Source organism: Neoarthrinium moseri (assembly GCF_022829205.1).
Source record: "Neoarthrinium moseri strain CBS 164.80 chromosome Unknown scaffold19_Wmoseri_CBS_16480, whole genome shotgun sequence".
In the NCBI taxonomy this organism is placed as follows: Eukaryota; Fungi; Ascomycota; class Sordariomycetes; order Amphisphaeriales; family Apiosporaceae; genus Neoarthrinium; species Neoarthrinium moseri.
The window spans coordinates 22,317-36,637 of record NW_026055133.1 but is presented as its reverse complement, the minus strand read 5'-3'; the positions used below and the strand labels follow the sequence as shown (position 1 = coordinate 36,637).

General features: G+C 48.6%; 5 protein-coding genes across 5 annotated transcripts; 2 read left to right on the top strand and 3 right to left on the bottom strand.

Annotated features, from left to right (window-relative positions):
* Positions 1-1,400: 1,400 nt before the first annotated feature.
* On the bottom strand, positions 1,401-3,568 carry JN550_005809 (uncharacterized protein; the record flags this gene model as incomplete). The annotated part of the gene is made up of 3 exons (XM_049317477.1): positions 1,401-2,485; positions 2,565-2,925; positions 2,996-3,568. The coding sequence occupies 3 exons, from the start codon at positions 3,566-3,568 to the stop codon at positions 1,401-1,403; spliced, it is 2,019 nt and encodes a 672-aa protein (XP_049172052.1).
* Positions 3,569-5,367: 1,799 nt separating this feature from the next.
* On the top strand, positions 5,368-6,404 carry JN550_005808 (uncharacterized protein; the record flags this gene model as incomplete). The annotated part of the gene is made up of 3 exons (XM_049317476.1): positions 5,368-6,020; positions 6,147-6,239; positions 6,296-6,404. 3 exons carry the CDS (start codon positions 5,368-5,370, stop codon positions 6,402-6,404), a joined length of 855 nt encoding a protein of 284 aa, XP_049172051.1.
* Positions 6,405-7,682: 1,278 nt separating this feature from the next.
* Positions 7,683-8,770, top strand: JN550_005807 (uncharacterized protein; the record flags this gene model as incomplete). The annotated part of the gene is made up of 2 exons (XM_049317475.1): positions 7,683-8,280; positions 8,337-8,770. The coding sequence occupies 2 exons, from the start codon at positions 7,683-7,685 to the stop codon at positions 8,768-8,770; spliced, it is 1,032 nt and encodes a 343-aa protein (XP_049172050.1).
* A 462-nt stretch (positions 8,771-9,232) lies between these two features.
* On the bottom strand, positions 9,233-10,297 carry JN550_005806 (uncharacterized protein; the record flags this gene model as incomplete). The annotated part of the gene is made up of 1 exon (XM_049317474.1): positions 9,233-10,297. The coding sequence occupies one exon, from the start codon at positions 10,295-10,297 to the stop codon at positions 9,233-9,235; it is 1,065 nt and encodes a 354-aa protein (XP_049172049.1).
* Positions 10,298-11,874: 1,577 nt separating this feature from the next.
* JN550_005805 (uncharacterized protein) lies at positions 11,875-14,123 on the bottom strand (the record flags this gene model as incomplete). The annotated part of the gene is made up of 2 exons (XM_049317473.1): positions 11,875-14,037; positions 14,091-14,123. The coding sequence occupies 2 exons, from the start codon at positions 14,121-14,123 to the stop codon at positions 11,875-11,877; spliced, it is 2,196 nt and encodes a 731-aa protein (XP_049172048.1).
* Positions 14,124-14,321: the final 198 nt, after the last annotated feature.

The following is a 14,321-nucleotide window of genomic DNA, read 5'->3' as shown; positions in this document are numbered from 1 at the left end:
AGCAGCTCTATGAAACATGTTATGAAGACAAGGTTACGGACGATATGTTACCAGAAGCTGCGTAGCTGTTCATCATAAACTGTGGTCTGTAACCCGGAATCGTTCAAGCATGGCAAGATGGCTAAATGGTCCACGTAGTTCCTGAATACGTCTCGTGGGACAACAATACGATACTTTCTTAGAGATGGCGCAGACGCCTACACCCGAATAATATCCAGTACAATATGAAACGAGTCCTCTGCTTGAGAAGCAGTGCTCGGAAATATCTAAAGCATGACGACTTCAAGTAGGTGGCCACTATTTTATGATATCGTTCCCAGCGGGCTAATGCCCAGAGATGGAAACTAGACAACCCAGAGAACCAATTCTTTGTTTAGTTCACAGGCTATGAACGCTCTTCTGCGAGGAATGGTCATATCAGAATGTTTGCTGAAAATGTCTGCTTTGGAATCTGGCCCTTCACTGGAGAGCCATCGAAAGTCGCGGTAGTACAACTGGCCCTTGCCCCATACGCCGCAGATACATGGTTAACAAAGGATCCATGCCAGCCTCCTCCGCAAGTACAATCCAATCATCCAAGCGCTTCGACTCCAGGACCATCCCAGTGCTCTTCTCCATAGAAGGTCGAATGGCTTGAACATTTGTCTCACGTTCCCCAGACTGATATGTGTATCTCACATTCCTCGTCAACCTTTGGGTGATTAAAAACACCGGACAGTTTATGAACTGGCATCCGAACTGCAATACAATGTATCTTTGTGACAATTTGATTTGCTATCAGCCTTGACAGAATCTCTTTCCCAAGGAATCTGGTGGCACCCGTGAGAACAATAACCCTAGGGTCTTTGGCTGGAACTCGAGCTTGGGTGAGATCGCTTTTAGGTGCTGGCAGATAATCAGAAGCAGTGGCCTCTTGCATCCATTCAATTACGAGAGGTTCTCGCCTCATAGATTGGCCTCCCTCTATCATCTTCGCCATACGGCATAGAGCAGTATTTTCGAGAAGTTGATGGATTTCCACAAATTTATCCATACACGTCTTGACTAGTTCCCTCAAATTCACAAGAGCGAGAGAAGTGCCTCCGGCGCGGAAGAAATCTGTATCGCTGGTGGTTTCTTTATGCGCTAGGGCCTCCTGCGGTAGGACCTCGCGCCAAGGTCCAACAAGCAGAATTCGAATTGGCTGAGCAATGGACGCATCTCCATATCTATACGGCTTATCGGTATCCGGTCAATACTCGTACAGTCTATCTTGCCTGAGGCTGTCATTGGAAATGACTCCAATACAATCGCGAGTGCGGGTTGCATGTGTCGGGCCAAGGGGAGATCGTGGGCAATTCTTGATAGAATGACGTCTTGGCTCATTGACGGTTCGGCAGTAGACATTGTGACAAAGACTACTAGGTATTCAAATCCCGCAGCTGTGACAGATTTTCTTGGCGATACGACAGCTGGGTGTATGTAAGGCGACATGATACGTGATGTAGAGCCTTCAATGGAATCTCCGGGGCACAGCTTTGGGTATAGGATATTATGCTATCAGCACAAGAAAATGTGACTTCAGCTGGACCATAGGCATTGGTAAGGCTTAGGTTGAGCATACTCAGAGACCTGAAAGCTTGCAGCAGAGACGCAGTCAGGGGCTCGCCACCAGTAATAGCAGTTTGCCATTGTGACCTCCGCAGGTTCGCGGCGCCAACCTGAATCCAGGTCAAGTACTCAGTAGGTGTAGCAAATGTAACAGTGACACCCGCAGATACTATAGTTTGACATATAGCCTCCGGATCAACACTCTGATAACTCTCTGGGATGACCAGTGTGCCTCCGTAGGCAAGACTGGTGAACATCTGAGCGAGAGACATATCAAACGAGCAGGCTGACTGCTGTAGAATAGTCTCCTCTCCTTCTTTGATGCCCCATCGACACGGCGCAAACTCAATGAAATTCCGGTAGATATCATGCGTGATGGTAACACCTTTGGGAATGCCAGTAGAGCCACTCGTATAAGCAATGACAGGAATCTTCGAGCTCTTTGATCGATTAGTGAATGTGAGCACACTCGCTGACCTTGGAGCCCGTGACACATTGATCAACTGGACTGGAGTATCCTGGAATATCCGGGGTTCCAGTTTTACTGAATTATCCACCATGATGAACCCTAAATGACAATTCTTCGAAATAGTGAGCAGTCGATCTGAGAAAACCTGGGGTTCAAGTGGAACCGCAATTGCTCCATGGCAAAATACGGCGAGGCATGAGCACACCCAGTCTGGACCAGGTGACTGCAGAATCGCGCAAGTCGACTCATTTCCAACACCTTGATTTGAAAGACAACAGGAAATTTGCTTGACTCGCCCCATCATCTGATCGTACGTCAACTGGTTCTGATTCAACCCCTGGAATGCGACTTTTGAGCCATATCGATGGGCCATGGCTTGAATTCTGTGCACCAGCGTGCCTGCCCACTCAGACTTCATTACCGGACCTAATTGTTCTTGGTCAGTCAAAATGTGCAAAGAGGTAGCCGGAATACAAGTAAGTGTATCTAAAACATTCATTCTCACCTTGGCCGAGACCGCTCCAAGCCTCGTCACAGTCCTGGACATAAAGAGGGGGCCACGTTACCCGGGTCGCAGGATTCCGTGAGAATGATTCTAGCAAGTTTTTGTAGCTCATCGCTAGAACTTTGGCATCGTCGGCAGTATAAATTCCAGTATTCAGTCGTAACGTGAGAAGGTCCTCTCTTCCCTTGCTGTCGACAACATCCAGGCTAATATCGTACGCGTTCTTGCCAGCTGATGTGGTCTCTCCGCTGGCATCACAACCAAAAAATTGACGAGATTCTGAGATCCCTTGGCGAAAATCAAAGAATGCCTGGAATAGAGGAGTATGGGATGAAGACCGCACCGAGCTCAGCCAATAACACTTCGAAGGGAATATCAGAGTTGTCTAAAGCCTTATTCACAATGTTCTTCACATCATTCAGGGATTCCACGAATGTTCGATAAGGGTCGAAATCGAATCTTAAGGGAAGTAAGTTGAGGAAGAGACCGATGGTTCCAAGAACATCAAGGTGCTTCCGATTCCCATCAGCAATGCCAATACACATCTCTTCCTCTTCATCGCCTTTGTGACGGAACAAGAATATCTTGAAGACCGTCAAATAGGTGTAGAAGCTGGAAATCTCCAGGCGTTGGCAGCATTGACTGACCTGATTATTCAAGTTAGGTTCTAACCGCAACGTAATATCATGGGAGCTGAAGGATAAGGCTGCCGGTCTGTGACTCTTGCGACACAAAGATAGGAGTGGTAGAGGAGGGGGTAGATTAGCGAACCAAGTGCGCCACCAAGTAATCTGTGTCGAAAGCCGTCCGGCGTCGTACTCTCGTTTCTCCATTAGTGCAAATTTGGGATATTGCAGTAGTCCTGCTCCTGATGTGTCCAAGTTGCCATTATACGCCTTCTCCAGATCTGTAAAGAAGATCTGGAATTCATTTCCGTCCAGATCAATGTGATGGTATCCCAATATAATGTAATGCAAACTGTTGGGGAAGGAAACAAGCTTCATTCTCAAAGTATTTCCTCTTGAAAGCTCAAATTCGTACTGTTGTGTTTCCGCGGTCTCAGCTTGTAATATTACGTCATTTGCATCAGAGATATGTTCAAGTTGGAGATTTATTTTGGGAAGTATGCCTTGCATATTGAACTGGAGTGGTGCTCCTGGGCCATATTCCCTAAGTAACACAACCTTAGCCAACGCAGTTCTCCTCCTTAATGTCGACGAATCGAACGTACATTGTTCGTGTGGCTAAAATAGACGTATAAATCGACGGTCGCCAAACCGAATAGTCGTGAAATTAAAGGCAAAAAGTGCGATAGTGTATTAAAGTTTACGGAAAAGAGGGGAATTAAATAAATAGAACGCGAAAAAAGCACAGCCACAGTTTCTCACGCCACAATTCTATACCACGTCTTACCAGCCCGAGTTTAATATGACTTCGAGTGATATTATCCGTATAAAAGATAGTCCGTAAGGCTTCATGCCTTTGCCCTACATCAACGAGCGCTTTCCCAAGCCGGTCCACGTCGATTCGGGTTTTCAGGAAAACACTCGTAACGATGTTGAAAGCTGTCTGGTCTGGCACAAATATTTTCAAAAACCAGAACCGTGTCTGCGCAAAAGACATTGGAACACTTCTTTGAGGTTGCTGTTGCTCTCTGGCGGATGGAGTCTGCGGAGACGCGGCCATGCCAGTTCTCGATTCAAGTTCTGAGTCAATCGCCGGACTTTGGATATGTTCCGTTGATGGTGAAACCAAAGGTTCCACATTATGCGTGGCGTTGGTACGTTCAGTCGTGCTTGAAGTATCGGTAGCTTTTTTCGGCCGGCCGCTCTCTAGTGGTGGGGCCTCTATTTTTCGAGTATCAAGTGCCGTATGAATGAGCTCCAGACGGATCGCAAAAGTACACCGACTGATCGCGAGTTCAGAATCTCTGGAACCGCTACTTCCACGCCTAGCTGTTTACGGAACCATGACTGTATGTCTATGGCCAGGAGTGAATCTACTCCTAACACGTCAAGAGTAAGGTCAATTACTGACTTGCCACGTTCGAATTGAAGCGCCGACTGCAGCTTTGAGGCAAAGCCGTCTGTTTCAAGATTAGTTTATGAGTCGAGCCCTTCCAGTGAATTTGCTCAATTTGGAGTTCACAAATTCCATGTCTTGAACCTGGCTAGACGCACCTAATGTAACCTCGAACATCTGTTCATCACTGGTACATTTCTGCAATCGAGCTTTCATAGCATTTCCTGGATTTGATTGGACATTACTTGCAGTCTGATGTTCAACCTTTGAATCCAAATGTTGAAATGTTGGTTTAAAAATCTAACCATGTCACTCGGGTCTGATTACCTAATCATCATCTGATAGTGCAGGGTGTGTATTCAATCGGAGTTGAAGCAAAAGGCCAGGATATCGGAGTCGCAGAATGTCTCATCCCGCATCAAGTAGCAACCGGCAAACATAATGCGACGATATCTTCTTCAAATGGAACATTGCGCATATCCACGCGATTCGCTGCGTGGTGAGCACAGCCACTGTACACTTCGAACCTGCATCGCGCGGTGTTTCCAAACTCTGAAGATAGGGATTGCTTTGATAAATACCCGCGGCAATTCAATATTGCAGGGTAAACGTTTGCGTCATTTCAGTGTAACACACAGAAAGCGCGCACAGGAGGCTGCAGACCGGTGAGCTGGGATGCACGGTACTTTTGGTTCAGGACGAAAACCAGGCGGTCCAGGCACCAAAATACCAACCGTTTCTTAGATTCCAACTTTCTCTTCGACTTCCCGCACAACCCACCATGTCCTCAATGAAAGAGCAGTTTTGGGCTGCGAGGCATCCTCCCAAGAACCCCTCTCATCTGTCATTCAACAACAAAGTTATCCTTGTCAGCGGGGCTAATGACGGCTTGGGGTTTCAAGCTGCTCTCAAATACGCCCAACTGGGTGCGTCGACCCTGATACTAGGAGTGCGATCGAAGGAGAAAGGGGAAGCAGCCAAGGTGTCTATTATACAACAAACGCAATGCTCCAACATCACCGTCATGACCGTTGATCTTTCGACATTCGCTTCTGTCAAAGACTTTGCCCGTCGCGTTAACGAGGAAGTCCCACAGCTACATGTCGTCCTACTTTGCGCTGGAATCATGACCTCCAAATACGAGAAAAGTCCTGATGGCTTCGAGATGGCACTGCAAGTCAATGTCCTTTCGACCGCTTTGATGGTCCTACTATTGCTTCCCAAGCTTCAGAAAACCGTGTGTTCTGATGGGTCAATTCCCCATCTTTGCATCGTCAACAGTTTGGCTACTCAGGAGATCAAGCCCGAATTGATTCCGACAGACAACATGCTGATACAGCGGCTCAACGATGCTTCAAAGTTTGATTTCTACGCCCATTATTACCTCGTGAAGCTAGCTGCGCGTTTCTTCGTGCAGGAACTAGCTACACAAAAGTGCGCGGACCCGGATACGATGGTGATAAATTGCTGTTGCCCTGGCATGTGCCGGACGAAACTCTTGCGCGAGTTTCCCCTGGTACTCAGGCTTGTAATGGCTCCTTATCGATGTGTTTGTGGAAGATCTGCTGAGGAAGGCAGTCGTACCCTGGTCAGTGCCACTGCGCTTGGATCTGAAAGTAATGGGAAACTATGGTTGAATGATGAGCTTCCTCCGTAAGCGCCGCTTTCATGTGACCTTCTAAGTGCGCAGGTGCTAACATAATGTGCAGACCGGGCCCTTTTATGGCCAGCCAGTGTGCTGCAGACTTGTCACCGGCGACATTTCAAGAAATTCTGACGATCTTACGCCAACATTGTGACCTGGAAGGCATGCTATAGAGAGGGCGGGGTTCACTATCATGAAAAGATATAAGAATATTATCAAAGAATATCTAGCTAATTTACCCATATTTATTATCAAAGAATATCTAGCTAATTTACCCATATTTATTAACACATGGTTTTATGCAAGGATTATAAGTCTCGTAGGAAGAAAATCGTGCCAACATATCTTCTGGCGCAGACATACGTGCATATAAAGCCTTACTTCTCCTGTGACCCAAACTTTGAAATATCCCAAGATAATGTGCACCGCGATTGGCTCCTTATTAGATACCCTATATGTTTTAGCGTAGACAGCATCCTTAGGTACCCGGATGAATGCATGGTCCTTATATGTTACACAGCAGCACAGGCTGGTCAAGGCACATCCATCTAGGATGAGGGTGAAATGAGGATGGCATCCTGGTCAATCGGCTGATCTTACCACCAGGCCTACCCAGTCTAATACAGCGCTTTGCCACATCGGCACCACAACATGGCTTCCCCGCTGATAGCTTCGACAGTCAGACCAACCAACTGCACCACCAATTCTAGCGGCTTCACACCGTGAAGCGCATCCCATATCTTGTTCACTTCAGTTCTCCTACTGATCGATGTCGTATCAACATCATGTTGCAATTTCTTCGGGAACAATATGCATTTATTTTAGAGCAGTATGGAGTAGTGAAGGTAGCAATAGCCCCTGTACACCTTACCAAGTTCGAATTACTTGCTCTCTTTTTGAGGAAGATTGTCTCCGACCTACTTTTAGGGATTTCAGACCTTTCCGTTTTCTGGACGCGACTATCACCGGTGCCTAGGTACACAACCAGCGCTGTTGCGGCATTAACGACGATCGCAATTGTTCATGTCAGACTAAACAAGAGATCATCTTCACTCACTCGGCTCGGAATCCCAGTGGTCGAACCTCCAAAAAAAGCACGCCGATGGGATTATAAATCAATTCTCGATGAGGGAGCCACCAGGTATCACGGTCAGCCATATATCATTACCTACTCCGGCTTCGAGTATGTCGTGTTCCCAGCATCTAGCTGGGACGAAATCAAGCGCATACCAGTAGAGAAGGCCTCAACGCTTGAATACTTCACCCATGTCTTCCTCGGTGGGTGGCGGTTCTTAGGTACCGATATGAACGCGATTCATACAGCGATCAAGATAGACCTTACACGTGCGCTGCCTACTAGGGTATGGGCCCGCCAGGAAAGTGCACGCTTCGCCTGTGAGAGCAGCCTCGGTCCTTGTCCGGATTGGAAAACTTTCAGGTTATATTGGATCATGCAATCAATCGTTGCAAGAACCAATGCCGCTGGCTTAGTCGGCCCGGAACTGGGAACCGACATTCGCTGGATCAAGGCAGTTCAAGCGTTTCCCATGGCCATACTTCTTGGTATTACCTTCTCTAGCATGGCCCCACGCCTATTTCGACCGCTGATAAATCTAATTGTCTTCATTCCTGCCTGGTGTATATACTGGTACATGAGGTTGCTGCTACGTTCAATGACGCGACAAGAATTCCGCGACTACGAGCGAGCATCCGATGTAGAAGCCAAAACGAAGTTGTTGGAAGCTACTCCTGATAAGAAGTTCCCCATTACTGCATGGATCATGTCTCGGTACAAGTCCCACGAACGAAGCCCAGAACAGATCGCTCACGACTTTATCGTCGCCTCGTTCGAGTCAACACCCTCAACTGCGGGAACCATATACTTCGTGATGGCGGAGCTGGTCACACGGCCAGAGCTGGTCGAGGAGTTGCGGGAAGAAATTTTGTCAGTGTCAGTCGACGGGCGCCTGCCGCAAACCCAACTTAACGAGCTGGAGAAGCTCGATAGTGTCCTCAGAGAATGCTCTCGTACAAATCCATTTGGCCATAGTACGTGAGTGGAACAATGCCTATAACAGACATCCGCTAATATTCCGAACGTATAGTGGCATTATTTCGCATGTTACGCCAACCTGTCAAGCTTTCTTTGGGGCCTGAACTTCCCAGCGGGTCTGTAATTTGCGTCGATGTACATCAAATCCCAATCTCCGAGTCCTTGTGGGACAGACCCGAGGCCTTTGATCCGATGCGGTTCTATAATCTACGCCGGAAGCCTGGAAATGAGTCGCGATATCATTTTACGAGCCTCAGTTCAGATACGCCAGGCTGGGGGGATGGCCCGCAAGCCTGTCCTGGTCGGACCTTTGCAGCAAGCACACTTAAGATCACGTTGGCCCATTTGATTATGAACTATGATTTCCAACTACCTTTCGGTGGGCGCAAGCCAAAGAGAGATTCCATGCCGAACGGCTCAATGAAGCCTGACATGATGGCGCAGATCATGTTCAGAGAGCGTGAACAGACCAATAGATCAACATAGGTGGTATCGGACAGTCGTGTGTAACTGCAAAGAAATCTTGATTGTTCTTTTAATATTGTGTTTTGATGCGATCCTTATGGGGTGCGATGTGTGATATATTAAAGATGGAAATCGCAAGTATTCGTGTCACCCACGTAGGTATATTGCCACAGGGCTTGCTTATCGCCCTATCTACATACCACCTATTTCTAACTGCTGCTAAGAGGACAACTGGTACACCTATCTATGTGCATAACCCCCTCTACCAAAACGTATCACGTTTACGTGGATTTGGCTGTGAGTGGTAGACTAGAAGTTCTGGAATACGCGTACTGCATGATTGCCAGGACGGCCGATTTCTGTAGCCATACTGAATAGGTCCACCTTGTACATACGAACAAAATCTAGTTGCCAAGACTAGATGAGTTTCACCTTCGCTCACAGTTGTTAGGCTCTTGCGCTGGATATACATTCATAGTCAGGCTATGACGCATCCCATCCAATGCAGTGCCAACAACCCAACAGGCCGTCTGGGTCTACTTCGTTTTTGACCTCCAATAGTTTCGCATAGTTCTCACCCCAGAACTGGTCTGCCCAATCTTCCATCCACGGGTCCGCCTCATTGGCATATGAGCAGCCTTCTGTTGCGATTGTCATCCATGACTGCGTGGCTTGACGAAGCAACCCAGAAAACAATTTTCTTTCGTGCAACGATGCCCCTGGTCTCCAACCTCCTTGAGCAGTAGAAATCCACACAGATTTATACCACGCAGGATGCAGCGCTGTTTGCTGTGGTTGGGCCCGGCCGTATAACAGCGGCGTAGTGTTTAAGACCCATGGTACTAACCCGGAGGCTTTAATGTTCATAATATTGTCCACCATAAGGCCTTTAGTGGTCTCATTTTGAAATGCTGTCTCGGGAATGAGCCTCGACGTCAGAAAAGATGCAACGCTGGTCGCCTCAGAGGCAACCAAACTACCATTCATGATGGTAACGTAGTAGTCGAAGTAGCTGCGAAACCGTTGAATTAAGGCTGTTCCATTCTGACTTTGGACAAAATGAATAGCCGGGGCCATCATAATCTCTGCTTGGCTAGTGTTGATGTAAGGGTTTGCGAGTGCGGTCATATTTGTAGTGGATGGACCACCCCAGCCAGCAAGTGCCCAGTCGCGCATGTTCTCTGCAGGCAGCGCCATATATGTCCGCTCGTTGTCGCCGCTGGCTGGAAAAGAGAAAATGGCACTAGTAGTGGGCATTTCAGCTTGAACAAGATGGGTCGCGTTGAGGATGACACCAAAGGCTCCCCCACCACCACCGCGAAGAGCCCAGAATAAGCGTGCGTTCTGACATTGATTTGCGATGATTTCTCGACCATCAGGTGTCACTAGGCCGAATTGTAGCACTCTATCTGCCCCGAGGCCAAGGCTCCCTGATAGAACCCCGTGTCCTCCGTTAAGCAACCAGCCGCCAGACGCTCCGATCGTCGTTACAGTACCACCTGCGAAAAGAACGCCGTGATAGTGTGCAAAAAGATATGCCTCATCCATGTTGACACCTGCTCCGAAAGTGACGGCCTGTGATATATTTGCGTCGCCTGTTACGTGGCATCCTGTAGGTGTAAATGACGATTCGTATGACATCGCTCGTAAGGACCGAGTCCAGAGTGCCAGCGATCTCTTCCGGCTGCTACGCATATTGAAATCGTTCCCTGAATTCTTAATGGATATCGCTGCGCCGGATGAACGGGAATAACTGAAAGCGGCCTGGACATCGCTTGGGCTGGTGACCTCAATATAGTAAAGGACACACGATTCCTTGGTTGCATGTGTCATTGGGAACTAGTGTTAATGCCACAGAGCTTAGAACGCATTGGTCTTCGGGATCTGACACACATGCTTCGCCCTGGATGTACTCGAAGCCTTCGTATCTCGAGGTACGGAAAGTACTGGGGTGGCCGGAAGACAAGGCATTGCGAACCGATGCACATTCCTCACCTTCCAAATCGTCGAGACACGGAGCGGCCATCGGTTTGGCAGATCTCAGCCTCCCGTTTAGCGTCGAATTCAACGTCTCCGATGGAGTACTCTTTTTTGTGAACACAAAACCAATCCATACGAATACAAGCAGGAGCATGGTAGCCCACCTAGGTGATGAGAAAGATACCATTGAGATAATATAACAGATACACAGAATTTGAAAAGCTCAGACTTTTCGAAGGCTGATATGTATATACTTAGATGAGGCAAAAGAAAGAAAGAAAGAAAACAAAAAAAAAAAAAAAGCTTTAATGTGGGTTCACTATGTCTATAGTTCACTTCAACGAGGAGTTCTATGAAGGAGTTCATTTCTCCGTGCAATGTAACAAAGAAGACATTCTCGCTGGACTTAATCATGACATCACGCCAGATAACAGGCATGTGAAAAACGCCTGTGGGCCCCTGGCTCTTCCGTCGCCTAGTCCTTGATTGGGTAAGAGAGGAAATGATAAATGGGAAAATCTGAACACCCGCTTTAGACGAGGGGTGTCTCCTTTTCTGTCTAGATGGCTGCCTAGCTCATGTTTGTGTTATAATAATATCAATAGTTTCGCTTTGATACGTGCATTGGATGTGGAGTAGTTAATTTCAAAGTACAGAACAGGTAAAGATGAGCAGCATGCATGTTAACCGCCAACCGGACTCGCGATTGGCGTCGGCTTCGGCGTCGGCACCGGAGTCGACACTGGGGTCGGCATGGAAACCGGAGTTCCCCCTTGAGCTCGTTCTCCGAGTCACGAGCGTCAGTAGGTTCATACACCTTAGTCGAACATTCGATCGGAAATAGAATGTTAGCATGACTTGCATGAGTTACATTCATTCCATCTAGCGAAGCCTTCTGGAGGTTTAGTGATCGAGTTTATGTGCTCAGCTCAGCCATCATCACCAGGGGTAAGAAACATTGGCTTCTGGATCTATCTACAATGTTTTGTGTTCGATAGTTTCCTAATACGATACTTAGCATTTCTCAAGTGTTCGACCGCATCCATATATGTCAAAAAAACACCTATGCATATCTTCCGGCCCGGGATAGGGAGAATGCACTCCCGTGACACGTAGGCCGCTCAATACAACGTAGCCGGTTGATGTCAAGCAAGGAACACCAGCTCCCATCTTCGGTTGGTCAGCTTGTCCCAGACGGACTCAGGCACATATGTCACGAGCTTCCGTCGATACAATATCCCGTCCTCATCCTCGTCCACCAGTAGCAGATCCGCGGTCACGTCGCCTCCGTGGGACATGCGCGTCCTCTGAGTGCCAACAACGATGAACTTTCCCTTTCCGTTCAGCTTGAAGTCTCCGTGTTTCTCCCAGGCGCCATAAAAACGTACATCGCCATGGCCTAGAGAGATCGCCGGACACTGATGATAGTGGTTCCAGCCTTCATACTTCATTTCGAGGATAGCGGTGCTTGTCCAAAAGCAGAGAATCGCCGGTAACTGTTTGCTTGCGAGTATGCTCTGTGGAATGTCTGCCTCCGTGACCTCTCTCTCGTCATACTTGATCGATGAGTGCGCAAGGCCCCTGGGGTATCCAATTTGTTCGTGCAGATCTTCGGTCTTCATATAATCCTTGTTAGAAAAGTCGCGCTCAGGGCCACAAAATGGGGTCTCGTTGAGTGCTTCGAGCGTGCTGTCTCGTTTGATGCAATAGAACTTCAAGCCTAGCCTGCCGCCCATGAGGGCTCGGCCCATCGTGAGCATTGAAGCGTGGCCATGCCAACCAAGCCATGACCACGTCGGGAACGGAGAAGATAGAACCTCGTTATTGGGTCCCATATATTTGGAATCGCAGTCTCTTCTGATGTTGTGAGAACTAGAAGCCCAGGACAGGGTCATCTCCATGTGCCCTTTAGGCATGCCCCAGAAGTAGCCTTCCTCATCACCCCGGCGAAGGACTTCGAGAATTGCCTGTACAGCGCCGAGCCTGTCGCTTTCGGACGTAAGTTCTCGCTTCAGATATGCCCCAAGCACATCGCTGTATAGCTGTATCCAGTCCTCTTCTCTGGAGTCAGTAAGCCGCCCCAGGATTCTTGATCCTGAATAATGCCTGTAGACACTGTTTCCTGGGACATTCTCCCAGCAGCTGTCTTCGCACCATGAAGAGGTCTTGCACTGCCAGTAAACCTGGTCTTTGCCAATGACGAGACAGCGTGGAGAAAGCAGGCCCTCTTGAAATGTCCACCCTCTGGTGTTCCAGGTAGCGTTTTCGAGATAACCTTCCCAGTTCTGGTGTGGCAAATCCATCGACTCGACCAGCCAGAAATCTTTCATGCGGTGGACCTGCTGTCTTCGGCGAGGCTGGCTTATGCCAGGCATCCCATGTGCAACCTGGGAGTTTGCAGCATTGACGATGGTGACAACAGCTTGTGCATAGATCGTGCCCATTGCGGCAATAAGTTCCAGCTTGTCCTTCTCGTCGTCCTGGATGATGCAGAGGCTGTCGATCCACAAATAGCGCTCGCCCAAAGCACGAGTCACACTCAGGGCATCGGCTATGCCTTTGGGTAGTAGGTCGTCTATCAGTGCCCCTGGCTGCTGATAAGCATGGATATTCCCGGTCTGAAGAGCATGCACCTGGGGACCTCCCCAGCAATAGCTCAAGGCGGCCCATTTGACGGTATCAGGGGAATGCTGAACAATGCATCGGTCGACGACATCCACAAAGCGAAGCGACTGGACACGGCTCGTCATGAACGTCTGGTCGCAAGTACCTCCATGATCTCGGATGCAGCACTCTTTCCATCGCCTGAGAAGGCGATAATCTACATCTCTTGGCCGTATTCGGCCTGCATAAGGCTCGCTCACAGGCCAATTGAGCGCCTGGTGTTGTCCCATTAGTGATGAGACGTGCTTCGGTTCCTCTCTGGTCTTTGAGAATAGTATCTGTCTTTTGGTGAAATCTGGAGTGTCCAGACCGTAATAGACTGCCATTCTGGTAATCTGTGAAGAACCCTCAGGCACACTCTGAGTGCCCATTTCGCGCTGAGCGATAGTATGCCAGTTGACGTATGCCTTAATGCTGGAGTCTGGTGGCATGGCGAATGCCACTGGCTCGCTGCACCAAGCCTCGACTACCACGGAGGCCAGCCACCCACAATGCCAACAGGCGTCCGACTCGGCAATAGCATCAACGAGAAGCGTTGAGATACTCGGCTTGGCCCCCCGGGCATACTTGCCGACGCCCAGGGCTGTGTCATAGCTGGCAACAACGGGCCTGCATTCATCGCAAAGGCGATCTTCACCTCCTGCCTGGAATCGGTAAAATCAGTTGGGAACTGTAGTGATTCACTAGGGTCGCATACCCGCTGAACGGCTTCGGTGAAGAAGGAGGTCATTTTGTGTCTTGCAAATCGTCAATGCGAAGAGGAAGAGTGATTGACCCCATGATTCCTGACCTTCTGCTCTGACACAACCGAGAAGCTGAAAATCTACCCAGGCCGGCCTAGGCTCGCCGGTTGGCGCCACAGCTTCCATTGCCAAGATTCACGGCTGAAATGCGTCCAGCACAACGATTCTTAGCTAGTGCAAACAGG